Source organism: Anser cygnoides, chromosome 7, assembly GCF_040182565.1.
Source record: "Anser cygnoides isolate HZ-2024a breed goose chromosome 7, Taihu_goose_T2T_genome, whole genome shotgun sequence".
Taxonomy (NCBI): Eukaryota; Metazoa; Chordata; class Aves; order Anseriformes; family Anatidae; genus Anser; species Anser cygnoides.
In genome coordinates this window covers 21209047-21236515 of record NC_089879.1, presented here as the reverse complement: position 1 = coordinate 21236515, position 27469 = coordinate 21209047, and the positions used below count along the sequence as shown (strand labels likewise).

Below are 27469 nucleotides of genomic sequence, written 5' to 3'. Positions count from 1 at the left end.
GCATTAATTTAAAGGATTTGATTGGAAGTGCTAATTGCATGTGAGATTCCAAATGTAAACTGGACTCTATGCCTTAATAGCTCAGACAGTGATCTATACATGGAGTAGGTAGATGAACGATCCTGAAAAACATACCGTGGATTTTGTGCTGAAACACAAGCATCGTACAGCACTTTAAATCAATAGAAACATAAAAATCAAGTCTGATCTGGGACCTGGTGTTTCTTATTACTGTCTTTTTTCCCCTCTATGTGCAATCAAGGTCCATCACTTTTTAAAGATCCTACAACCAACTTCTTTTCACACCTGTGTCCCTTCGTCGACTTCAGTGAAGTTGCTCCTGGTTGGAGCATGATCTAGTGCCGATTGAAGTAGGCAATGGATTACTCCCTTGATTGTGATGGGAGTTGGCTCAGCCCAGTACAGAAAGAGCAAGTGAGGAGTGGTTTGAACATAGTATGACTACTCCATTCCTGAGGCCCATCCTGGAGCAAGATTTCTGCTGACTTCAGTGGCAGTTTTGTCTCATGATAAACAGCCAAAATTAAACCTTGTGGCAAAAGGCCTGCTTCATCTGTGTATTTAAGCCTTTGCAAAAATTCTGACATCACCAGTGGCACTGTTTACATGTTCAGACTTCAGAGTATTTAATTGAGCTGTTGAATCAGAATCTAAAAGCCATGAACAGGATCATCATCAGCATAATTGAGAAAAATTGTACAGAGCTCATCAAAGATGAGAAGAATGTGATAGCTGTGTTACTTCCAATGTTATTTTTTGAGCTTTAATTTCAAGCCATAGAAGGAACATCTTGAAATAGTGGCTTCGTGGTCTCCATCAGTCTCATTAAATACAACAGTAAGATGCTGTTTAGCAACTAGGTCTTTCTTTGTGTTTCTGAGGAGGCTGTAGGAGATTTGTGGATATCTGCTAGTAATCACACCCAGAGCTGTGGCTATCAGAATCCCCCATCATGTGAAGCATTGGGACAGACTTTGTTTTGTATGATCAAAAGGGAATTTTCTTTTCAACTGTACTGTTTTCTGTCCTTTCTGATTTTCCTTCATTTTAGTTTTGTCTGATTCTCTAACATTTATTTGTGCAGAAACAAGTAATATTGTCTCTCTCTCTGTGTCCCTTCAGAAATTTCAGAAATGCTCTCTGTCTGAACTGTGTCCCCTTTGTTTTAGAAAACCACCTTTCATGCTGTTTGCAGTGTATAGAACAGGGTTTCTCACATATTCATGTACTGTTAAAGATGCAGTATTTTGCTGTATTTGGTTTGCGTCTCACTGAAACTGCCTTTTTTTAAACCAAAAGATGATTTTAAAAAGTTCAAGAAGTACATGCAGCTTTGGTCTTAGTGGAATTGTCTGATAGTAGGACTGAGAGACTGGTTGACTCCCAGCTCTTCCATTGAGTCTCCCTGTGACTCTGGGCAAGCTGCATAATCTCTCTGTGTAGGTCTCCTGATCTGTAAAATGCAATTCATTCATATTCATGTCTCTCACAATGATGCCATTAGGCTTAACTGATGTTTGCAAAGCAGTCCATGGCTTTTGTGAGAGAGGTGCAATAGAAATTCCAAATTATAAGGCTAAATATCAGCATTTTAGAATGGAAACCATGGGATCTGCATCTTTAACAGTCCCTTTCCGTGTATTCTTTGCATAATGTTATCCTTCTCTTTCTTCCATTCCCCTGTCACCAACTCCTTTAGACTCGGGATATAAGCCCAGAAGAGATAGATTTAAAGAATGAACCTTGGTATAAATTCTTTTCGGAATTGGAGTTTGGGAAACCGGTAAGTTTGATAGTTGCAGTGACCAATAAAGTCAACCTACCTTTTTTTTTTCTCGTTTTTCTTTCTTTCTTTCTTTTATTATTATTATTTTTTTAATTATTGTCACATCTCTTGCTAGGCCCTAAACCTGGAACAGCTGTTTTACTCATTTAAAAATGTGATTGTTCATAACATCATTCTGGTGTTGATGTAAAACAGCTGCTGTGTGACTGCTTTAAAGCATCTTGAAACCACTTACCAACACTCCCCACCTTCCAGCCATATTTACCAACAAGGCAATATTTTTTTACACCAGAGTTCAAGCTTCATTTTTATTGTTAACAGTAGCAGTAATGCCCTGTTCTTATTAATGAAAGTCCTCTTTCAATGCTCTTATTCTCTCTCTCTTCCTAAAAATATTTGGGATAGCTTTAATTCAAGGCGAATCACTCGTTTATTTCTGGCCTTGGTTTGTGAGCTATAGGTCAGTAATTTCCAGCTATCCATAACAGATTATGACCCTGCTTCCTGCTCCTTTCCTTATACACTTAGCTGCCAGTTGTCTGAACGAGGTGCATCAGTCTGTTTGAGCAGCCCTGACCATTCCTTGAAACCAAAGGAGTCTGAGAACAGAGTGCTTTCTTTTCAAATGGAGCTGTGTTGCTATATGTGAAAAAGCATAGCCTTGATTTCTTACTCTGGAAAAGGATGAAGCAAAGCTTAATTATTTGAATTATTTGTCAAAGGACCGTTCTGATGGAGGAACACATCAGTGGTCAGGGCTACCTGCAGAAAAAAAGAGGTAGTGGACTTTGAGAACCAGGCCATAAAATGTTACCCTGATAAAACGTTCTGCATTTCATTATTAAATACTGTTTAATAATCTATTCTTACTGCATCAGAGGGTCAGCATCAGCCTTTCACATTTATTCAAGTGTAGGAGTGATTTCTCCTTTCTCCTTGAGGTCAGTTGTCAAATGCTCATGCACACCACTTCTGAGCACTGCTGGGATTTCCTTCCATGTGTAACAAAACAAAAACATTTTAGGGTTCAGTACTGGCTTCAAAGGCTATTGATCATGGACACCAGAGGGCAGACTTTCTTTAAACCTGAGCTTTGCTCACACTTCTCATGAAAGTGACAAAATTCCTCTGCACAGAATATAGCTGCCTGAATTTGGGTACCTAATCTGATCACATTATAGAAATAGTGTAATTTCTACTGAAAAACAGTCATGATTGGTGTCTGGATGTTCCATTCTGTGTTTCAGCACATGCTGTTTCAGCATTACATCAGGCACTTTAATTGAGGATGCCATCTCAGACTTCTATAGATAGCTGCTCTTGAACCTGACAAATTCAGCAAAGATCCCTCTGAGTTCAGTGGCCAGAGCCAGCAGAGTACTCTTTATGGAGCTGTGCTCAGTTGAGCCATGAGAGGACCAGATTTTTGTTATCAGCTAGTGGTTAGGCACAGAACCTGATGCCCAGAGCATTTTAAGAGATATCTGCTAGGGCCTGGGATTTTCAAAAATTCTGTTTGAACAAGCTTCCCCCCACCCTTCCCAGTGCAGCAGATAATGTGTCCTTCTAAAAGCATGATTTCCCCTAATTTTGTGACTTTAGCTGCAATTATGTGACATGGGCAGGAAACACCCTTGCTGAAAGGAAGCACAGGATTCTTGTGAGGCTGTGGTATTGCTCCCCAAACACACCAGAATGACCACGAATAGGGATTTACATTGAGGAAAGCACATGCACTTCCTAGGACAGCCAAAGCAATGCTCTGCTTGTCCAGCATCCCAGATGCATTTCTAGGCAGATCTATGGACACGCAGCCAGGGAGATCACTCTGCAGCATGGATGATTTTCCAGGGCTCTGCTGAGGCTGAATTCCCACAGGTTTCTTCCTTCTTCCTCCTGACTGTGACTTCACAGCTGCATGAAGCCCCCCCAAAAAAAACTGATGGTCAGTAAGTCTAGAGCTCAGTTGCCTTCTGTTGTGATTGTGGGCACTTTTCTCCTACCCTCTCCTGGGATGGCACTGAGCAAGCTCTTTGCTATGAACAGAGAAGCAGGGTGTTGGAAAAAAAAGGAGTGTGTCCTGTCTTCTTACCTCCTATCCTCCACATCTCAAACCTAAATCTTTGCAGCACCATCTTACCTATTCACCTGCAGCTGCTGATCTTATAGATAAGAAATAGGGATTTGCAGTGTTTGCAATCCCCACAGTGGGTGTCCAAGTTTAGAAGTGGGACTGGTTCACACTACAGATCCAGGCCATCCAGAAACCTGAAGGACTTTGGACCAAGACCCAAGCATTGTAGCTCAGTCTTACCTTTGATGAACTGACATCAGGAGATTCTCTGTCAGAGATGCTTTGATAAAATAGTTATATAAGCCAGTATGGACATACATATAGGGTGAGGTTAGGCTTGCCAACCAACAAAGGTTACTTTTGTTTGGAAACACAGAGTTTGAGCATATCAGTGAAGTGCATGTTTGATGAGAAACGGTTATCATGGCATTATTTGGATATGACAAAGGTCTCTCATTTTGAATAATCCTTCCCAATTTATTTACATGTATATAAAACAGGAAAAATCCTATTTTGAAATAGGAGCCTTTACCTGTAGAATATATTTTAAATAACTTGTTTCCAAACTTCACTGTCTCCAATGAAAACAAAACAAAACAAAAACCACCACAAACACCCCCCTCCTCCAAAATAGAAAAATAGAAAATAACAACTCTGCGTTCTCATTGCCCCACAATGCCAACACTGGAAATTCAGCCATTTGTTCACATGGTATGTATTCAGAGTCTGCTGGGGGTGGGAAAGATATCTCCCTTTTCTTTATCAAAGGCCCTTGTTTTACCCTTTCCTTTTGAAAAGAAGAATGAGCAAAACAAATGCTTTTTATGACCATGTGTTTTTTTCCTTGTTTTGCTTTGTGGTTTTTTTCTTTATTTTTTTTCCTTTTTTGTGTGTGTTAAGAATGCTTTAACCACCAGCTGCGGGCTCCTCCTAGAGAGTCCAAAATCCCTTAGAGCACCTTGCAAAAATAAAACTGTCCTCAAACATTACTGAAAACAGCCCCTCCCTGACTTGCATGTATGCTCCCTTTTACCTCCCATGATCTCCTGATATTTGTGCTAGAGTGGTTTTATCCCTCTATCTCTCTCTTTCTCTGTTGTTGTTGTGTTGTTTTTTTTTATAATTTCTTTTCAGTGTTGATGCAAAACCCCTATTGTATTCCCTCTCTGTTCTAATCCAGTTTCCATATTCTCTGTGATGTCTTTCCTTATCTTCATTTCCTCATTTCCTTCCTCTGCTTTCCATCAGCCTCCAAAAAAGATTTGGGATTATACTCCTGGAGATTGCTCTATCCTTACTAGAGAGGATAGAAAGGTAATTGTGTCTCACATACGTTGTACTACGGCATCCAGTGCGTATGTATGTGTGTATGTGGATTTATTTCTTTATTTCTTTTGTAGCATTGCTTGGGTTTTGTGTGCTTGTGATTTTTTTTTTTAATTGGGCTTCAGCTCATTAGCCTAACAAGTAGCTAGTGAATTGATTTAATAAACACTTCTGAAAAACATAATCAACAGTAGTTTAGAGTGGTGGTTTTGCTATCTTGACTTGCAATGATAATTATACTAACATACTATTGAATATTGTTATAGTATCTTTTTTTTTTTTTACAGGTGGGTTTTATAACTTTATGGTTTGTAGAAGTAGATTCTAGTAGGCCTGCTGTGCATCTTTTAATTTTGGATCTTAAATGCCTCAATCAATTTCCTCTGTAATGATTGAAATGCGATTAATTACTAGTGAATTTCTGTGTATTGTCCATACCATCTTTGTCTTTTTCAATTAAAAAGGCTCGCTTATTTTTTTTTTCAAAATTAACATTCCTTTGGTTTCCCCTAACCCTAAGCATTATTTTCCCATTCTTCTTCTCCTTCTTTAACCAGACTGATCTAGAAAAAGACCTCTACCTCTACCAGACTGAGTTAGAGGCAGATTTAGAAAAAATGGAGAAGCTTTATAAAGCACCACATAAAAAGCCACAGAAGGTATTTCCTATTCTTTTCATGCTGCCAATCCCTGTTTCCAAACTCTCTGCTCTAATCTATTCACTGCTGGATGATTATTAATTGAGGTTGGGATAAATAATGGTTCTGACCATTCTGACTGCATGGCTTGCTGTGTCGCTGTCAGAAATAATAGAATGTGATGCTGAGAATCCGGCTTGAAATCCATTTCAGATACAGTGATTTCCTCTCCCCCCGTTCCCTTTCAGCTGTCCTCCACCCTCACCCACCCCTTTCCCCCTTCAGGGTTTTGAGTTCGGTGTCTGCAAAAAAAAAACCCTCTCTATTTTTCACATGAATAGGCAGCAGCAATCAGATTAAAATTCTTGGTTGGTGTCACGTCATCATCTCGTGCCTTTCAAGCGTGTTGCCATCAACCCTCCCTTCATACAAACCCTGCTGCTCCCTGCTAGGAGCGCATGCCTACCCAAGATTTGAATATTCCCAAGAGATTTTGCACAATTTTTGTTACGCTGCACCTTCCATGGCCTTCTAGGGCAGGTCAGCTGCTGCTGCTGGTCCGAGGGTCTGCAGGACTTGAACCATGAAATGACAGATTAATTTGGTAACACGCCATTTTTTCCCTTTGTTGTTGGCTTTTTCTTTTTTTTTTTTTAAGCTGCAGCATTTCACCAGGACTTGAAAAAGCTTCTTTTTCAAACCCAAGATTTGCTTTTTTTTTTTTTTTTTTTTTCCCTACGTAGGAATCCTCAGGTAGATGAGAGGAGACCAAGTACAGCATTTCTTTTAAAATTGCCATCAATTTTTTTAAATAACGTACCTAGGAAGTGTTAGATGGATTTAAAGCAAGCGGATAAGAACTGGCTTTTGCTATTGAACCTGTGCAGCTGGCATTGCTTCTCTTAAGTAAGGAAACTGAACTGAAACATTGCTTTTCTTGTTAGTGCTTTAATATTCATTTGAACGCTTAGGAATGTATTGTGCTGCAGAAATGTAATGTACCTTTAAAGCAAAGGCGGGCAGTGACTGGTTCGGGGGAAAAGCTTGGGGAAATAATTATGAGCATGTCTCCTGGTCCTGGCCCAGCTGGTTATCTCTTCTTGCTTTTGGCTTTATGCACAATGACTCATTGGCAGACAAAAGAATAGGCGCTGCAAAAAGGCATCGGCTGTGCTAAAAACCTGTCACTGCCCTGATGGAACTCAGGAAAATTGTCGCTTTTCTGCAAAGACATTGACAGCTTAAATTGCATTTAGACTTAAACTTCAATGTCTCATAAAGGCTAATATTCAAGCAATAAATGGAAAATTACTTAAGCAAGCCTTTTTCTTTCTCCTCGTGTATAAGTGGATATCAATGACTCCTTTGTTTGGACTTTTGCAGAATACAGCAGGTGTTACTCCTCTGGAAACTTCCACAGACCATTCTTCCTAGTAAGTTTTCCAATTGCTTTTTGATGCCTCTTGTACAGTCTGAGGGCGTGTGGGGCAGGGTTTAGGGTGTTGGAAATGGCCTGGCTTTATTTTTTGGTGATAGATATAGACAGCTATATATCCCATGAGAATTATAAGTGTGCTTTAGGTGAATCCAGATACTATGTCTGCTCCTTGATCCTAAATTAATTTTGAAGTGATTACTTAAGTGATTGCATTGTCTAGATAAGAACTGCTATAGTGCCTAGGCAGCTACTTTTAAAAAAACAAACGGAATCTTAACTCCATTTTTATGAAACTGCATGAAGCTACAGCCTATTTCCAAACAACTTTATAGCCTGGAAAAAAAAAAAAAGAAAAAAAGAAAAAAAAAGTTTGTTACTTGTGTATGGTATATTGGTTCCTGTTAGAAGTTTCCAGTTATGCATTCTAGAGGAAAAGGATGCTGTTGATGAAACACAATAATTTTCTAGCTTCCAGGAAGGGAAAAGTAGTAGCAGTTGCAATATTTCTTAGAGATCTAATGTGGCGCTGGTTTTCTGGATGAACACTTAATATAACAGTGAACTCTCTGTAAATGAGTTACACATTGAGCTGGTTCATTCTGAAAGAGGAAGAGAAAAAAATCGAGGGCAATATGCTGAGTAGTCCTTGTAACTGGACTAGGTGCATTGCATTTCTCATAGACACAATCTCCCCTGCATGCATGGATTGTTAGGAAAGGCACTCTCTCCTCCAGGCACCCATCGACATCATTTTGTTCATTGCTCCTATGACTGTTTAGTTTTGTTTAGGTAGGGAGAGAGCAATAAAATACATGGAAATCTCAGAGATTAGCATAAAAGGGTAGCTTATATTTGCCAAAGACTGGTAAGAATCCTGAATTCCTGACTGTCCCGAAAGTGTTACAAAAGTTGTGAATCTTGCTGTTTGATTTGCTAGGCGGGCCAGGTTTGCTCTCCTGCATTCAAGTCATCTTATAGAGCCCATGTTAGTTGCCACTGATGGTTGTAGGAGCTGTTCTGGACCTTGAAAGCTGTGTCTGTACATACAGAATTAATATTTACAACTCAAGTCAAGGAAATTACCCTTCAGCTAAAAGAGAAGCATGTGCATAATGTATATGCGTTATCATACATTTTAAAGCCATCTTACCTCTACTTTTCATTACATAGAACAGCATTCTGTTCTGCAAGGCGTCTCTCCCCTGTGCACAGACTGATCCATTAGCAAAGCCAAGGTTTCTGCCCATGGCAGCATTGTCTGTGCCCTTTCTGATACTATGCAAAGCATTCAGGAGTGCCAACATCTGTGCTGGTGGATGGGAAGCAACCTGGGTAGGGTGGGAATGGGAGACAACAGAGAGGGCCAATGAAGTCATACATTCTTCCCTAGCCTGCCTATAGAGAACAGGGAGAAGAGATATCTGGAGTTTATTGCTTTTTGTTGTTGTTGTTCCTCTTTGGTGTTGCTCTTCCCTCTGCTCACCTGATTATTCTAACCTTCTTGCAGACTGCCTCAGCTCTGCCGTACAGCTGGCTGGCCCTGTAGGGGGAGCAACCAGTATAGGGACTCCTTTGCCAAATACCTCCTCTCTCTCCCCTAGGTGTTTTCCCAAAGCAGGGAAAATATTTTAACCCGTTGTTTTTAACAACTGGGTGCAAGTGCTCTCACGTCTCAGGTGAGGAACCTTAAGGCAGTCATGAGTCCCTGCAGCAGCTGGCAGGGTTTCCTCAGAAACCTGACAAATAGAGGCACTGGAGCAATGCACACGAGACAGAACAGCTCTGTAGCTATGGTTATAGCTTGGGCCCTTGCTTCTATTTGAGCATTGCCTAGGTAGAAGTGGTGACATTATTCCGTTTCTCTTTGCTGGTGTTTTTCACAAGCCCTTTCACTTCAGAAAATAATTTATGGGACTGCCTATGATCTGGTTTTCCTTGTCCGGAAACTAAAATCTTCTTTGTGATCCAGACATTGTGTAATTCCACCCCCATAGCCAGTCCTCTGATGTATTTGAAAGCTTTCTCTTTACCCTGTAACTACAGTGTCCATCCAAAATAACCAGATGCATGTACAAAGTTAGCCACAACAAGCAGGCCTAACCACAAGCATTTCCACACTCTCATAAATTTGAATCACCCCTGGATATCACAATGAAAACCAGCTTTCAAAAGTTTCTGTGATTTGGCAAAAAACTTTTTTTTTTTTTTTGGTTTAACTTTCTAGCAGGCGTGCTTTGGCCTCAGAATAGCTTTGTGTGTGAGACTGCATCTTATTCCAAAGAGCCTGGGTGAGCATGTACAACAACTGGTATCGGATGAGCTCAGCTTTTAGGAAAACACAGTCTGCCTGATTGTTCAGCAAATCTTTTGCACCTGGGAAAATCATTCATACCATGAAATATTATTTTTTTTGTTTGGTTTGGTTTGTATTTCTTTTTTAGAGAGAGTACAGTGAAAATAGAAAATAGTGATTTAGAAATCACATGTAGGAGATTACTGGTTCTGTTTCATGACAGAGGAAAGGGATTTGTAATAATTCTTCACTATTTAAGGGCCTAAGGAATTACAGTTGTGCCCATTTTTAACATATATCTCAGAATCCAGCATTTTGTTTGTATGTCTGCATGGTAGACCTAGAGTCTGTGACTTTGTATTTCCTCTAGCACAAGCTTGAGGCAAAGCTGAGCAGAATTGTGCCTATCTGGGAAATTTCTCTGGTGTTTAAACAGTAGTGTCTGTAGCCCAGTGCTTGTGCTTCTCTGCATGGTCCCTCACTGATGGGTTTGGAAAATTGCTCTGGGAGTCTTGGCTTATAATGTTGGCTGGGAGGCTGAACTGGTTGAGATGAAATCCTGAGCAGCTGTGCTTTGTAACCAGGGGACAGGAATGGCTGGTGTTTAAGGAGAGAGGGCTGGAGCCGGAAGATGTATGTGCTACTTCTAGCTAGCCACTGAATTTCTGTATGTTTGCAAGGAAATCATGCATTTGCTCAGTGACCCTGTTGTCTCGTCTGTGAAATAAAGGAGGAGTGCTTTCCCGTCACCTGTTTTCTGGGGGATTGAGGTGGGAGAGTTCCCTCAGGTGGAGAATGTTGTGGTAGTGCAAAACTTGCAGCACTATTGCAATGTACTCATAACCTCTTTATTCAGCATCAGTTCTTCATGCACAGTCCATTTTGGGTTTATAAGTGCGGTTTTCTCTTTCCTTGCACGAAGCAAACAGAAGTGACCCATTGCCGTTCTTCGCCATTTTTCTGTTTTGCAAACTGTTTTCCAGCTCCACATATTCTCCCAGCTACCACACAGTGAAGAGGGAGACAGAATCAGCACCAGGGGACTTTGCTGGCTTGGAGAATGAAAGACAGATTTACAAGAGTGTGCTGGAAGGTGGAGATATCCCGTTCCAGGGGCTGAGTGGTCTCAAGCGACCTTCTAGCTCTGCTTCCACAAAAGGTAGGCAGTCAGGGCGCTAACCTGACTTTTGTTCTGCACAAGGTGTCAAAAGTCTGGTGATATGGGGCAAACTCCTGCAGGGTTTAGAGTCCTGTTCAAGCCAGTCGAGGTTTCCTCTGTCCTTCCTCTTTGGCATCCCTGGTTTTCTCTCTTTTTATCTCTCAGACTACACTGGCCAGTATTTTTCATGACCCCTTTATCTGATCCAGGTTCCTCTTCTTAACAGGAACCAGCTCTCTCCCTCCCGCACCTCAGCCACATTCCACACCTTCTTTTTCTTCCTCCAGGCTGCTCAGGCTGGCCTTGCTGTCCATCTGCTCCCACTGCCTTGTCATGCTAGAGCCCTTCCCTGCCTTTCCTGCTCTTCCTGCTGGGGGGTCTCAGCAGGCCACACCATGGCTGCTGGCCTGGCCACCCTGGTGTAGCCAGCACCATGTTCTCTGCAGCCTCCTGCCTGCAAGGGTTGTACAGAGAATGCACAGGACATTGAACCAGCAACACCCTGCGGTCTCTGAGGCAGCAAGACAGCAGAGACTGCTGCATTCTCCTCCCCCTTCCTCCCCCCATCGTGGACTTTCTAGAAGATTAGGTCAAGGAAGAGCCTAACTCCCATCAGGGAGTTGTACTGGGGAATGTGTCCCTGAGCCAACTTCAACCTAAAAATGGATCGAGATGGGGAGAGGACTGGGGCAGGAATGCATTGGGTTTCTGAACTGCTCTCCCTAAAAATAGTGCATCACACCAAAAAGGTCTCTGTCTCCATCTTCCAGCTGTTTTTCAGTATTATGTCCGGCCTGTAGGGCAAGGAGTCAAACTGGAGCTGAACAAAAAAAATCTGGTCAAACAGTTATTGTTCCCCAAACTGCAATTGAACCTGAATGGTTATTTTGACAGTTTAATTTGATCTCAGATTGGAAACAGACCTAAAAAAATTCAGTCACGGCTCAACCCAGTCTGGATCTGATGTTAAAAAAATGTTCTCATTTGACTCCTTGATTTTTAAAGCAAACACGGGCCACACCACATTGTCTGAAGCACACTCAGCTTATTCCTGGTATGGGAAATCTCTAAGCAAGCAGCTCTTCTACAAGGCCAGCTAATGTGGCATGCTTGTCCTTGCATGGTCAGCCCTTGATTTTCTTCTCCCTCTCAGGAATAAACTCTTTGGCACACACTGTGGTGAGACCATAGTAGGTGTGATTACAGGCTTGGTGCATTAAGCCATTTTTGCAATGCTAGTGCCTCTGCATTCGTGCTGACACCCTGATCCTGCCCAGAGTTCAGCCGCCCTTTTCCATGGTGCCACAGCTCCCCTGGAAGCTGATGATGCTCAGCACTTTTTAGGAGGGTACCTTGAAAGTGCAACAGGCCTGTTTTTGGCCAAGCCTCTCAGCTTAGAAACATTAGCAGCACTTCACCTACTCCTGTAAGTGCAGCTTGTTATGCAGTGTCTTCCTGCTTTTCTTTATGTTTTGGAACTTTGTTTCTTTAAAGTGCATTGTATGAAATCCAAGCATGTTCTCTCTCCTTTCTCAATAGCTTTCTAGCACTTAAGCTAACAGGTTGTATTTATTTTATTCTGCATGCTTACCAGTGGATCGTAAAGGTGGGAATGCTCATATGACTGCACCCTCTTCAGTTAATAGCCGAACCTTTAACGCTAGTCATACCGGTATGTTAGGTCACTCATGTAAAAATAAGAAGCCCTTATCAGCTGCAAAAGCCTGCATTACTGAAATCCTCCCTTCTAAATTCAAACCCAAACTAGCAGCTCCAGCTGCTCTTGTGCAGGACAAGAAGGGTATCTTGCTATCTCATGAGAAAGCTCAAAGCTGCGAAAACCTTCGTAGCTCCATTGCCTTGTTTGATAATAAAAAAGCTTTTATGGTAGACATAGGGGAAAGCATAGAAGACATGTTGATGAAGTCGAAGCAGGAGTATGCCATCAAATCTGGCAGTACCATGAGCCTACAGGAGTATGGCACCAACTCTAGGAAAGGCTACCTGTTCCCTGCCTCCAGGAAGAGCGGGATGGAGTTTACAATGCTGTATAAAGACATGCACCAGATCAACCGGTCCAGGATCAATTTGAGCACAGTCTCCTCCTGCAGTGTGAGAGATATTGCATCTCAGTTTGAGAATGAAGCAAAGGACAGGATGGAGCACAGCCTTAGTCGAGAGGATTCAGAGCAGATCCCCAAACACACCGTTTCCTCCCGTATCAGTGCCTTTGAGCAGCTGATCCAGAGATCACGATCAATGCCCGCGCTTGATTTTTCTACTGGACCAAACAAGTTCACCACTTCTCTCCAATCTAAAACTTGTCTGAGTTCAGCCTACTCTGCAGAGTTTCTTCTGGATTTGCCAAAAACACAGCGAGAAGAGAAGGATGCCACCAGCTTGGCAGAAAAATCCTCCCGCTCCTGCAGCAACGTGGAGGACACAGCTTCGGATGTCAGTGATGCCATCCCTATGGACACACTCTCAGCTTGCACGGATGAGATAGATCTCCTCTCAAATGCATCCAATGACAGTGGCGGCAGCAGCAGCAACCTCAATGGACCTCAGAAGCATAAAATCAACAGATGCAAAGGCACATGCCCAGCTTCCTACACCAGGTTCACTACCATCCGAAGGCATGAGCAGCAGCAGGCCTCCAGGAACCCTGATTCCAAAGGAGATATCTATGGGGACAGACACACACTCCCCAGAAATGTCTACCTGATGAGCCCACTCCCATTCCGATTGAAAAAACCCTTTCAACACAAGTCCAGCAGGACTCCACCCCCAGGCTGCCTGGAAACCCAAGCCATGCCCAGGCCCGACAGCCCAGGCGACCCCATACAGCTCCAGGGGAGCACAGGAGATGAGAGTCACCACTCCCAGCACAGACTGTGCTCCAGAAGCAGGCCGCTGGCTCCCAGGCGCCTGTCTTCCTTTGACATTGTGGAGAGGCTTAGCTATTTCCCCACCAGGGGATCTAGCCGAGATAGCTCCATGGGCCGGTCTGATACTCCTGACTCCTTACACAATGGGAACCCAGTCCCATATGCTCTATATCACAGCTTGGACACAAACAACAACCCGCAAAGTGAACTTGGGACGTACCTAGGAGGTGGCTTTTTGTGTTCTTTACTAGTGTCCCTTCATCTGTCTTCTTGCTTTCCTTTCTCCTCCCCTTTTCTTCCACAATCCCTGCATTTTTACTGCCCATCTTTGAATCCCCTGACTCTCTATTTTTTTTATTATTTTTTTTCTGATATGTCTAATGTCCTTTGCGTGTCTTGCTGAGCATTTTTGTTCAGGACATATTAACAGCTGCACTTCTGAGAAACGATTTCTGCTGCCTTTCTAATCACATCGTGTTCAGTTGGTCTCAAGCAGCTCCTGGGATACAAGAATCTCAACATGAGTTATTTCTAGTCCTATATCATTTGCAGACATGGGAGTATAAAACAAACCCAAATGATTTGCTATAAGGAGCAGTTTCTCAAGGTCATGTAGTGTGTGTGTGTGCGTGTGTGTGTGTGTGTGTGTTAAACTTTTCTCAGCAGTAAAATGCCAAATCATATTTTGATGGCAGCAAATCTTTTCTTCACAAAGTCCTTCTGTGTTTTTACTCTTTCCCGTACCTTTGTTTTCTTCCTGGTTTTGGATCTTTGTTAACAAGTATAGTCCAAAAGGGAAAAAAATGAAAATGGTTAAATTATCAACATCTGATTGGCAATTTGGTCAATGACAATTGAGAATCCTTACCATTGTAATGGAAGCAAATTTTTAAAATATATTTATTTTTTTCCTTTCTGGTTATGCTAGATAAATCCATCTGTATTTTAACTTCCTTATGTTGTTTCGAAGTAGATTCAGAATCACCAAGGCATTTTGCACCACTTGATTACATGGAAACTCCCGAAGAAATTCTCCGCAGGCGCTATGATGATAAAGAGGTAATAATGCCTTCTTTTATGGCCTAGTAACAGTTGTGGCAGCTCCACATGCAAGAAATACAGCAGTAACTCTTTTAGAAGGACAACTTATATGTGTATTGATATGTATATTGGAAGTTAGAGCAGAAAGGTAGAACCAGTATATTTTATTTTTAATACTACTTTTGCCACTAATTTACTGTATAATGTGTAGTCCAGTTTAGCTTTTATTTAAAAGGAACCTGATAGTTCTTAGCAATTGCACAAAACGATATATGGGGGCTTTAAAAATGTAAAAAGGCTGGAGAGATATGTGAGTTGTGGTATAACACCTCAGTACTTGCAGATAAAGCTGAAATGGTATTTCTACAAGTGAATTATATTTTTATTGTTCTCCACGAAAGCCACCTGAGCCAGTATTAATCAAGCTGGTCAGAAAGGGTTTATTTTCATGCAAGAGTCCTCAGGTTTTGAGTAACAAATGTAAGGCATATCAAGCCACCAGGAAGTGTGAAGCTTTTCCCCAATGCAAATTAGAATTCTTTGATATCTCAAATTGTCAACAGAATGTATCAGTCCTTTTTGAAATGGCTTGGTGATGTATGGACAAGCTGAAATACTAAGAAAGCAACAAAGGATATTCAGCACTGACTGTATTCAGGTTGGGGTTAAAGAAATTATAAAGTGATTGCATTCTAGGAAGCTTGTTTAATAAATAAAAATAAAACCAAGTGACAATTTTACTGAAGAATCATGTTACCTTTCTGAGTTCAAATAACATTTGTGTGGGTTTTGAAATATGTGTAAAATCTGTTCTTAATTCCAATGTGAAAAATATACTTTTTGCTGTCTTCTCCCATGAAACAGTAATCCCCCCACTGCCAAAATCCAGCAAGAAAGCTCATGTAAGAGCACAACTCTGAGTTCACTAAGACGTGCTGGCTTCAAATTATAAAATCATTCAGTTGGAAGGGACCTACAAAGGTCATCGAGTTCAACTGCCAAATGAGTTACCAAAGAGCCTAACTCTTCAGCCTACAGTCAGCGCCAAAACATGCAAGAACCCTTCTGCATGGTTCCCGAGAATTCTCATTTCCATTAATGTGCCAGAGGCTAAAGAAGTCCAAAATATTTCTGTGGGGTTTGTTTATTTTGTGAAGTGTGTTACATGAACCCAAAAGGAAGTATGGGAGAATCTGATACCTGAAGGTGGGTTAGGCACTCTCCCAAGCTCCTTTCAAAGCTCAGAGGGGTTTGGTGCCTCAACTTACCTGTGGATCTGATTCAGGTCTCTTGGAAGTCGAGAGAAGCTCCTTATTGGTTGGAGGGGGTGTTGCATCAGCCCCCTGCATTATCAGCGAGCTTCCCATTATCTTAGAAGTTCCCAAGACGTGGCCAAAACTTAGAAAAACTCATTGACTTCCATTAGTGTTGGATCAGATCCACTGTATGAGCTGGATTTCTGTTATGTGATAATGGGAATGTATTTTTGTGCTTGCTAAATCAAAGGGTATTGTGTAGTTAGTAAAATCAGTGTTTTATGTTGAACTGTAAAGTTCCAGCTTTTTGCTGGGACCTCAGGAATTTTATTCAAGTCACATTTGTGGCAGCTTTCAAATGGCCTTAACTAGATGATTTACTGCCCATTTTATGCAATTTTATGGCAGAAACTTTTAGAGGACCAGAGACGGCTTAAACGTGAGCAAGAAGAAGCTGATATTGCAGCTAGAAGGCACACAGGGGTTATTCCAACGCACCATCAGTTTATCACTAATGAGCGATTTGGGGACCTCCTAAATGTAGACGATACAGCAAAGAGGAAATCTGGGTCAGAGGTCTGTTTTAGTTACCTCAGTCTGCTGCTTGACCCAAAGCAATATTTGCCTCTCACAATGTTGTGCTGTAGGCCAACATTAGCTCTTCGGAGAATGTCGTTTGTTTTTTTTATCCCCCTTCCCCTTTCCCATTCTGGCTTCATTTAGAACTGCTTTGACTCTTGTGCCTGGTAAATTAATAGATATCTCTATACCAAGCTGCATATGTTAAAGCATGCCTGCTGAGAATTGCTGGTGCACACCTGTGATGCATGCCTTTAAATATCAGCTACTTGTAGTAAATCAAAGGCATTCTACATCCTTTGCATCATATTGCTACATTGCCTTCTTGTCTGTGCCTTATGCTTAGAAACTTCATGTCTTGTTGATTCTGGCCATGTGACTGTTTCATAGTTGTTGTTTTTTTAAAAAATAGATTGTTTCTTCTCCTATCTAAAGCTGCTTAATGTCCTTGGGAAACAACTGGAAAAAGTCTCAGCATGTTTCACTGAGTACAACCTGGTCAGTCTTTCTGAAAGAGACAAAGGAGGAGATTTTTTTTTTTTTTTTCCATGAGCCTGAGGCAGTTCTCCCTAGACTCTCCCTGGATGCTAGGCCAGGTGTGTTGGCCACATGCTATCTCCTGCCTTATGGATTGCTGCTGTGGCTCTTTACAGCTCCTGTGTTTCCCCAGAGGTGCAGCACAGTGGCAGTGGGTGAAGTGATCACCATGTGGATGGAGTACATTTGTCTGCCTCTTGTTTACATAGCTTCAAATGCAGAAGTGCCATATAAATGCATCTACTTCTTATTTTATGCTTCATTACCAAAATGACTTTTAAATTGTCTAAATATTTAGTAGCTATTAGAAAAACAGCCAGATAAATCATGTTTTGAAGCCTAGGCCTGCTGTCAACATGTCCTCTTTGGCTTTTTAGCCACTGAAGATTTTTTTTATGCACAGGCCTGATTTATTTGTACTTCCTCCTCACCTTCGTCTCTTTGCTGCCAATCCATATGTGGATCACATTGCAGAATTCATCAAGGCCAGGTAATAACCAGTAAAGAGCCACATCAAATAAAATCCTACTTTTTTTTTTCCCCCCAGCTGGTTAATTTTGCTTTCTGATTCAGACACTGAGGGGAATTTTTTTCCAGAGTCCCAGTAACTGTAGTTACTGGAGCAGCTCTTGTTAACCAGGGTTTGTCACATTTAAATGTTTACTGCTGTTAAATCAATTTTCTTTAGAGCATTAATTACAGTTATACCAGAAGTGTTATACCACTTTTTGCCCTGGTAATGGAGACCCATCCAGCATATTGGGACTGTCATACCAGTTGCACACCAGCTTGTGGCAGAATACCTGCATTCAACATCCTTCCCTAGACTAATGGTAGCTATAGAAGAGTTTGGGTTCTTTTTTTCCTCAGAAGAGGATGGAAAACCTAATTATTATCTTAATGTGCTAATTTTTTTTTTGATCTCTAGATGAGACCTGCTAGAGCCAAGTTTGACTTTAAAGCGCAGACACTGAAGTGAGTATAGCTTGTTACTATTGCCTTTGGTGTTCTTCCTCTGCCTTTTCCCCTAGGATGCAGCATTTATGAAGTTTCATGCCATTGGATTTGAGTGTGTCTTTCCAGCAACTCAGTCAAAACAAAGCGTTCACAGTATGGCAGGTGAAAGTAATATGAATCTTGCAGGTCATAGCCTGTAATGGTCCTTCAGGAAAATGTCTTCTTTCTCAGTATCAGCAAGATAATTTAAACAGGTGCCTAGTTCTAATCATGTAGCTGGGCCTTTGACTCAGGATTTTCCTGATTCAGGACCTATAAGGGTACAGACTGGTCACTGCTCCCCTGATATCTGTGGATATACCAGCAGATGTTTCTAGTGGCATTGTACCTTCAAACCCTTTTGTGGTCCTTGTGATGAATCAAACAAGAACAAGAACCTTACTCTTTTTTTTTTTTTGGGGGGTGGGGGGGGATGTGGAGCAGGGGATTTATGGAGGGAAGGGAATGCTGCTGTGGAAAAAAAACTATGAAAAGCATTTGCCTTTTCATGAACCTGGAGAGTCTCTCGTTTTAACATTGCTAAGGAGGGAAGAAAGAAAAGCAGATTTCAGTGAAGGAGCAGCTGTTTTTCTTCTCAGGTGCTAATGCCCTGGGATTGTTTTGTTTTATGTTCTATAGGTGGTGATTTGTAATGATTTACACAGCATCTCCCCAGGACCTGTAATAAAACTGAAGCAAATGTCAGGATTAACTGTTGTATCCCTAGAGGAGAACATAGCAGAGTACCAGACAAAAATAAAGCAGAGCTTATGAAAATCATGGTAGGAAAGGCTGGGTTTTCTTGTGAGGACCCATGTAGTAGGTTTATAAGCCTAGAACAAGCTTCCCACGGTGGTTGTTCCTCAAGGTGCAGACATTGGTGATTTTAGCACTGAAGACTCTGGGTTGAAATCCCAGTTTTTAGGCCAGGTGAGGTCAGTGGTTGTACAACCACTGGCTGACCATAAGCATAATATTTACAGGATCAACGTTTGTGTGTGAGAGAGGTCATCTAATCAGCAAACTAGTTTCCATTAAAATCATGTGTCCTTTTCAAAGGCTCTTGTGTAATGCCCATTTTCAAAACAGGAATTGAGCACAACTTTCAGTCCTTCCATATCCAACACAGAAACCAGCCAGTGGCATCTGTTGCTTGAGTTTGACCCCAATCCTGCTGGGAGGGTATGTGGTCAGTAGGGCCCTCATAGGTCTGCTTTTTTGACACGATCCCAAAGAACAAGAGAGTCCCTGCACATTGTGGTGTGAACAGAATAATAATTCTCAACATGTAGCTTTCACTTTGGTTGGAGCGTGATATATCAATAGGGCTGATGCAGATCTTGGTGCCTACGAGTTGCTGGACAGATAACACATCTGATCTCCAGTGATATTCTGACAGAGTGCTTGTGTTGTTAACAGGGAACTTCCTCTGCAAAAAGGAGATATTGTTTACATTTACAAGCAGATTGACCAGAACTGGTATGAAGGTGAACACCATGGCAGAGTTGGCATCTTCCCACGATCATACATAGAGGTACCTGGAAATGTTCTCTTTTCTCACTCCCTTTCTCCAGTGACCACTTCATGAACTTTCTGCATGTGACTCACTTGATTTTGTTTGTTCATTCTAGCTCCTTCCACCAGCTGAGAAAGCTCAGCCCAAAAAGCCATCACCATTGCAAGTATTGGAATATGGAGATGCTATTGCTAAGTTCAACTTCAATGGGGATACCCAAGTGGAAATGTCCTTCAGAAAGGTGGGACTTCTGTTGTGCTGTTGAATTGAACCCAGACAAAAGTTTTTTTAATGCTAGTAACTTGAAATTTCCAAATGAAAGCTACAATAAGATTAAGTCTTCAGTGGTCTGATCCTCCACAGTGGAGATGCATACTGTCATATAAAAATGGTGATTTGACAAGAAGAAAGCTGTTTTCCCTGTCCTTCACGCTACAAGCTAAGTTATTCAGCACAGGCAGGCAAGGTTCTGTGGTGCTGAAGTGGCTGCCTAGATTTGACTGCAGTCAGAGAATAGGAACGGGTTGTGTAACGGCGGTTCAGAGCAGTCAGGCATATTTACAGAGAAATGCTATTTAATCTCTCAACCAACTCTAGTTTTTTTGATGATCAAATTAGATCTTATCAGCCTTCTTTTCATTATATGTGAAGGTGGTACTTGTAGTTTATATTAAGGGTCTGGAAGTCACTTCATTTGTAAGCAAAATATGAGAGAGCATAGAGACACCTAGTTTAAACTGCAGACCAGCTCATACTCCCTGTACACCTCATACCCCTAAAGGTCTCACAGTCATTCCGTTTTTTTACCTGGCTTTAATACATACGGTCTTTGAAAACATGAGGTAAGTGTAACTGAGTCTGCAGGCAGCATGAAAGAACACCAGAAGATCTGCACCTCCTTCTTCTGTGAACTGAAAAGTATCATTCCCACCCAGAGGTTAGTGTAAGAACCGCATAATTCAGGAATAAGAGAGGCTCAGAGCCATAAATTATTTTAAACCAGCTGCAGCAAGTTTAAAAACGTAATCTGCTTTGGAATGATCATATGTTAATATGTTGAAGTCAGAACTACATTGCCATTCTTTCAATAGGGTGAAAGGATCACATTGATTCGACGAGTGGATGAGAATTGGTATGAAGGAAGAATCTCTGGCACCAATCGTCAAGGCATCTTCCCTGTCACTTACGTGGAAGTACTCAAACGGCCAGTGGTCAAAAATGCCATTGATTATCCAGACCCACCTATGTCCCTCTCTCCTAACCGCAGCATGACAGCTTCACCACAGGTATTTGGACTGGCTGCAGGCAGTTACTGCACCTTGTGGAACAGAGGGATATTGCCGTTGTTGTGCAGGAAACAATAGGTGGATAAAGCTCTAGCTAACACTAGTAATCTGTGCATTAAAGCCCTTGTGTTCCCTGCAGTATGCTGAAACTGCAGGAAAAGGTGATGTTTCATTTACCAGAAAGGTTAATGAGTGGGTAATTTGGGGATTTGGAGGCTCAGCTTTTCTTCTCTGATCTGTAGGTTGAATTCAAGCCAGGGTGAAAGGGCTGTGGTTAATAGCCATCTGAATAAGTTTCAGTGCCAAAGATGGAATGACTTGGTGATCCAACCCCTCCTGAGTGGATGTTTGCAGACCTCCACTGTGATGAGTGGATTTTTTATTATGATTATTAAAAGGACATTATCATGGACTGTTACGTTCCATAGGAGCCGTTACTGTTGATCCCAGTCAGCTTGAATCATGCCATACCTTTACTCCAAAATGTTCCAGGTCAGGACCAAGGTTTTAGGAGACAGGGTCACGAGGGTGTCCTGTAGTATTTGCAACTGTTGCTAAATGAGCTCAGGTTTAGAGAGTGGACCTCTCTGGGATCTCTCATGGATTCGCTATAAACCATACTACAGTTCAAACTAGAAATCAAAAGGGGAGCAGATAACTGCATGGGGAATGTGGGAATCCCAGAATGTTTACCATGGAAAATGTGTCGGGGAGGCACTGAGTCTCTAAATCCCTTTGTTTTGCTCTCATTCTGCAAATACTCATGCTTTTGAAGGTCAGCATACATGTCGAGGATGTGGCTGTGAGGTTCTGGTGCATCCCTTCTCTCACTCCGGGGACTGAAGTAAGGTCATTCTGAGGTTGAGACTGCAAGGAATGAAAGTGGAGAATTGGGATCAGGAGGAGGGGATGTACAGTACAGGACAGATGGGAAAGACAGCCATGACTCAAGCCTGGAGTCTGTCTGGATCGTCCCTAAAAGGAGTGGTTTTATTCTTGACTACTGTGTAAAGAGGAGAGGCTTTTTGCTTCTTTGGGGTTCCCTGTGAAAGTGGTCCCAGATGCATTTTTCTGTTTGAGCTTGGCAGAAGGTAAGAAGTATAAGGTCTTCCACAAGGCATTTTGTGTCTGGAATACTGGCAAAGACTGGGGAAGTGTATTTGGAGCACAGATGAGGACTGGACTCCGTGGTTGGGGTAGCTGTGGACAGCACATTCTCTGACAGGGTGCACCTGTCCGTGGAAAACTTATGCACATGCTTAGTCACAGATCTGCTCTTCTCCATGCTCGCTCACTTTCCTTTTACTTTTGCTCAGTTGTTTCGAATTTTCCTTTCTTATTTTTGTTCATTTCTTTCTTTTTCTCTTCTGCTTTTGTCTCCTTCAAGTCTCCCAGCTCTGAGCTGCTCCATACACCAACTCCTCCGCCTTTGCCTTTCGCACGCCGCGCCTTATCTCCAGAGGTGCAGGCGGTCACATCCGAGTGGATTGCTCTGACCGTGGGAGTGTCTCCTAGCACCACTCCTGCCATAACTCCTCCATTGCCTCCTCCGCCTGAAGCCTCCCTCCCTCACACTGACTCTCTTGCGCCTTCTGCTGCAGCCAGCCCTTCCCCCTCGGTCAGCCTCCACCACTCTCATCTCTCGGGCTCCTCGACTCCCAGGTCCATTAAATCCCCATTGCCCTCTTATTCATCCAGGCCTCAGTCCTCCGCTCGCAGTTCCTATCAGGCCACTCCGCAGAGCGAAGAAAAGTTTGTTGGCTCCCCGTCTCCCAGCGTGAGCTACTCTAACTCCCCTCGCTGGGAAGGTGGGAGCCCTGAAAGCGTCCTCGCAGAGCAGCGTGGCACCCCTGGCAGCCAAGCCTGGCTCCAGAAGACCAGAGAGGGCAGCAGTAACCCCGAGCAGGGTTCCTATGCTGGTCCCAAGATCTCTGTTGAGCGCTGCCTGAAACCGTCCCAGCTAGACATGCGTGTGAGCCCAGAAAAGAGACCTCTGAGTTGCTCTGAGGACAACCAGTTGTGTCAGGAGCTAATGGCTATTGTGCAGGGAGGTAAAGCAGAGAAAAGAGGCATGAGGAAAGGTGATCTGGGAAAGTTTCAAAGCGGGGAAAAGAAGGTACTTTTCCTGCATGTGTGTGCGCTGCTCTGAATCCCTGATTTTACTGGTGTGTTGGGGTTTGTGCTGCTCTGCTGGCCACATAGAGCCAGTGGCTGCCACGTGTCCTTTTGGTAACTGTAAGACCTTCATCCAGGATTTACCAGTGGCATTCACTGGACAGCAGGTCAAAAACTTTTAGAACAGGCCTCAGGAGTAGTGTAGTGAGAATTATTCTAGAATAGATAATAGCACAGGACTGACTCAATTGGTCGTGTCTAACAAGGTGACTGTCCCAGGCAGTGGCTATTATCAGATGTGTCATATCACAGAATCACAGAATGGTTTGGGTTGGAAGGGACCTTAAACATCGTCTAGTTCCAGCCCCCCTGCCATGGCAGGGACACCTCCCACTAAATCAGGTTGCTCAAAGCCCCATCCAACCTGGGTTGGATGAAAGTGTCACACAGGCCTCATACCCCTGTAATTCACCACATAGAATGCAGGCAATTATTTGATATTCAAAGATTTTCCAGTGTGCAATGGACCATCTTTGGTAATGGGATTTATTTCTTCCCCCTAAATGCAAGCACTTCTTATAAATGTCAGCCTGGCTTGTGGAATCACAAAAACTATTCCTTGCTGTGGAAGTACAGGATGGTTGATCCTGGAGTCTGTGGATTAGTGAGCTTTAGTTTTGGATGTGCAAGACTAAGTCAGGGAGGCTTGTTTCTTATCTGTGCTTTGAGTGGGATTTATTAACTTTGCATATCCAAAATGCTGTGATGTGGTCCAGCCCCAAATGCGAATTAGACCAAGTGTTATTTTCCCCCAAGAGTATTTAGGTGTGTTACAAGAAGGAACACAGGGGAACCCTCTAGTGGTTTCTACATCTTCTGCCCACAGTCTTGGTATAGATCTGCTTTACTTTGCAGCCCTAAGTTGGCTTGGTGTCCATTGTGGGCTACAGCCAGCCAAAATACATTACAGCATCCCCATGCTACCTTGTACAGGAGTGGGAGTTTGGAGAGCTCAAAATCATAGTGTTATAAGTAGCTTCTTGAATGCAATGTGATAGCCTCCTTGGCATGCCCTATCTAGCCAATGTTAAATAATGAAGGACTGTGGTTTCCAAGATGACACATTTCACACTGGGAAATCTTAGGACGAATTGCTTGATTTCTGCTTGAATCATAACCAGAAGCATATTGAAAGCTGTGTAAAAACTATGCTGTTTACCATCTGGATGTATTTTTAGCAGCATTTTCTACAGGCATAACTTGCATGTTTAAAACAGAATGAGGTGGTGAGTTCAGACAAACCAACTAGGTAACTGCACCTGCCCTTGCATGGAGTTCAGTTTGCTGTGTGTGCATCAAATTTTACTGCATAGCAAATGCTCTTATCACTAGGAGTGATTGTGATAAGAGTGCGTGTGCCAAGCTGACCAACTTTTCTTTTCTTCAAAAGACTGCAGACTCAAAAGCATTCTCTTCATCTGCTCCTCTCTCTTCTTCTGCCCTCTCTTCCTCTACTGTCACAACACAGCCACCTCCCAGACTTACACGCAGAGTCAATAAGCCACAGGTAATCATCTTTGCTGATTACTCTTCCATTACTTAGAGTTGTTTCCATGCCACGACATTGTTTTGTCATATGCTTGTTTATCCATTCACTGATTCGACAGATATTTATCCTGCCATTTAAATAAGCATTTTCATTTAAAAAATAGAAATAAAATAAAATATAATAATTTAAAACAATTTCCAGGCTGTGCAGAAGGACAGGTATGGGCAAAATCTTCAGCTGGTGCAAACCCACATAGCTTTGCAAGTCAATGGTTTTCTGCCAGTTTGCACCAGCTGACGATCTAATTTTCTGTTCCTTCAAAAGATTAACTCAGGACCTTTCAGTTCTTCAGCTGCTAATAGGTTCTGACCTTGCATTCCTACTGCTTGATTTCATTGCAAGGCAGTATCGGTGCTTTGTTAGCAGGAACAATATAATGTAAGGTACTTTGGTTCAGCTTTTGTTTAACCACATGAGATCAGGATTCAGAGTTTGAGTGTCTCAGAGCTGGGATAAGGCATGCTCAGGTTGGTATCAGCTGGGCTGGGGACCTGTCCCAGCCCTCTCAGGTAGGATACCTGTAGTTCAGAGGTTCTCAGCTCAGCTGCTGAGAGCTATAGTCATCTTTAAAGAGGGGCACAGCAGCGTCTGTGCACCGTAACCAGCTCGGGCTCAGCACTGTGTGATGGCTCTTCCCGGCTCCAGCAATGAGCAATGCCCTCCGCTCCTGGTGACTCGTCAGTCCTTCCATGCAGCTCCCACACGATGGCGATGTTTGAAACAAAATGCTCAGAATCAGCAAAAAATGGACTGAGGTTGGAGCAGTGGGTTTGGGGGCAGCACTCGTGGCTTGATCAGTGAATCAAGCAGTTGCTCACACAGAATGAGTGTGGGAAAGAGTTGCCAATGATACTCATTTTCGTGACTGCTTTCTGAGAGAGAGATCCAGTTTTAACCCTGAAGTTCCCGTGTCCTTTACTCACCTCATTTCCCATGCTGGCTAGCATACACTTCTATTTTGGGTGTTACACCTGGATGTAACAGGACTCTGTGGCCTTTTTTTTTTCTTGGAGTTGAAGTCAAGCCAAAATTTATGTTATGTGCCTTGACAATCGGCCCATTGTCAGTATCAAGTTAAAATTGTTTGACAGTCAGTAATCTTGGCCTCCTTTCCAGCTCTGAGCCTACAGCTATTTAGGGAGCAGGAGTGGGATTTATATGTGCAAATGACTTTCCCGTCACCTGCATGGCCCATACAGAGGCTGATACCTTCAGCAGAACTGCTGCTAATCCCCTGGGAGCCTTCTCAAAAATCTGTTGTCTTTTCATTGATTTTAATCAAATGTGAAGAGCATTTAGTAGACATGGGAGCGAGCCATTGCAGACATTGGGAAGGCAGGGTTGTGCCCTCATGAGCAGCTGGATGAGGGTCCTGGCTTTGCCCTGGCAGTGTGAGGAGTCTTGGTCTGGGGACAGCCTGCTCCTTTCTGCTTGTGCAGAGGCATACAGGGAGGTGAGTAATTTCACTCACTTCATGCTGGCAAAAAGGAGAGGAGTGGGCAGAACAGGCCTGCTCAGACATCAGCACAGGCCAGTTATGCTGTGTTCATTACTTAGCACTGTCTCCAAGGTAAGCTTTTACCCCCACCCAGTGGTTTGCTGCTGCTGCACTGGTCCAGCATCACAAGGCTGGTTATCCAAGGCACAGCTGCACGTCCTGCAGCAGGCACTGGTACCTCATGCCCACAGGAGATTCATTTTTCTGCTGTAGACAGAGCCTTTAGCTCCTGCTCTTGGGGCCAAGAAGTACTTGCATTAACTCTGACAGCCTTTAGGTCAGGCTGCTGTACACTGCAGCCTTTTCAGCGTCCTTTGTGAGAGCTCTTGGGCCAGCTTTCCCCTCACTCCCACCAGAGCTGGGGTTTGCCATGCACAGCAGTTTTCCTGAGCAGTCCTCCCTGCTCATGGTTCTCTGTCCACGTGCAGGAGCATCGCTGCTGCTGTGTGCCCGTCTCTGAAGGATGCCGATTTGTCTGCCTCCGTCTGTCTGTCTTGTCAGTCTGTTCTGCTTAGCTTTCTCTTTGGTCATGTGGTCCTTTTAACTCCCGCCAGAAAAGGATTGGAAGACAACACATACACAAGAGCTGCAACAGGCAGACACACTGATGACACGGGATTCCGCTAGGAGCGTGGTGAAAGTACTGTTGAGTAGCCCCAGGATCTTTCTTCCTAACAGTAAACACCTGCCTCGGGACTTTTCTAAGCTCTTAACATGGAACATCCTTCTGGTATTCCCACAAACCTGTGGTGCTCCTTAGATCCATTCTCAGACTCCATATGAGGTGGAAACAGTGGCCAGCTGTGCTTCAGAACTGGCTGTATTGCATATTTGTGTAGTCTGGAGACAGAGGCACTTACGCATCTGCTTAGTCTTAACAAAGCACTTAGTGTGACTGAGAGGGTAGCACTTGGGTTGTCCTGATGGTTCGCAAATGCTTTGTCACTTGTAGGGCCCTCAGTTTAACTGCAGCAGCTGCAGGGCTGGCTCAGGTTTTGTTTGTTTGTTTGTTTGTTTTTGGGGGGGGGAACCTCTGTGTTTTGTGCTTCCAAGGTGCCAGGAAAGGGAATGTGGCCAAGTTACTGATGTTTGTAGGCTGTGCCTGCGGATATTACAGGTATAAGCCGGTACTATGGAGCATTCAGAAGTAGTGCTAATTTTTTAGCTCTTAAATAACTAATTTAACTCAGAGTTATTAATGCTTTTTAGAGAAAAGCTGGCCAGGGAGGTCACAAATAATCAATGAGAAATAGACCGTGTGGTCTTAGGGAGCTCATGGAGCAATTCCAGCTGTTAATGTATTAGTAAGGAGCAAGGAAGCGCTTTCTTGAATTAAAAAAAAATCGTTCTTACAGCTGCCTCTCACCTCAGACTGGAAATTGGTTTTCCCAGCTACTTTACCACCTGGGTTAG

General features: G+C 42.9%; 1 protein-coding gene across 1 annotated transcript in view; it reads left to right on the top strand.

Annotated features, from left to right (window-relative positions):
- The window catches only part of SORBS1 (sorbin and SH3 domain containing 1), a 75008-nt gene that overhangs the window by 41154 nt on the left and 6385 nt on the right, over positions 1–27469 (top strand). Inside the window, 11 exon segments of the mRNA XM_067000373.1 lie at positions 1721–1804; positions 5130–5195; positions 5765–5866; positions 7229–7278; positions 10560–10735; positions 14597–14682; positions 16329–16496; positions 17965–18011; positions 19452–19566; positions 19664–19789; positions 20640–20834. Of these exon segments, the coding sequence (XP_066856474.1) occupies positions 1721–1804; positions 5130–5195; positions 5765–5866; positions 7229–7278; positions 10560–10735; positions 14597–14682; positions 16329–16496; positions 17965–18011; positions 19452–19566; positions 19664–19789; positions 20640–20834 (1215 nt within the window).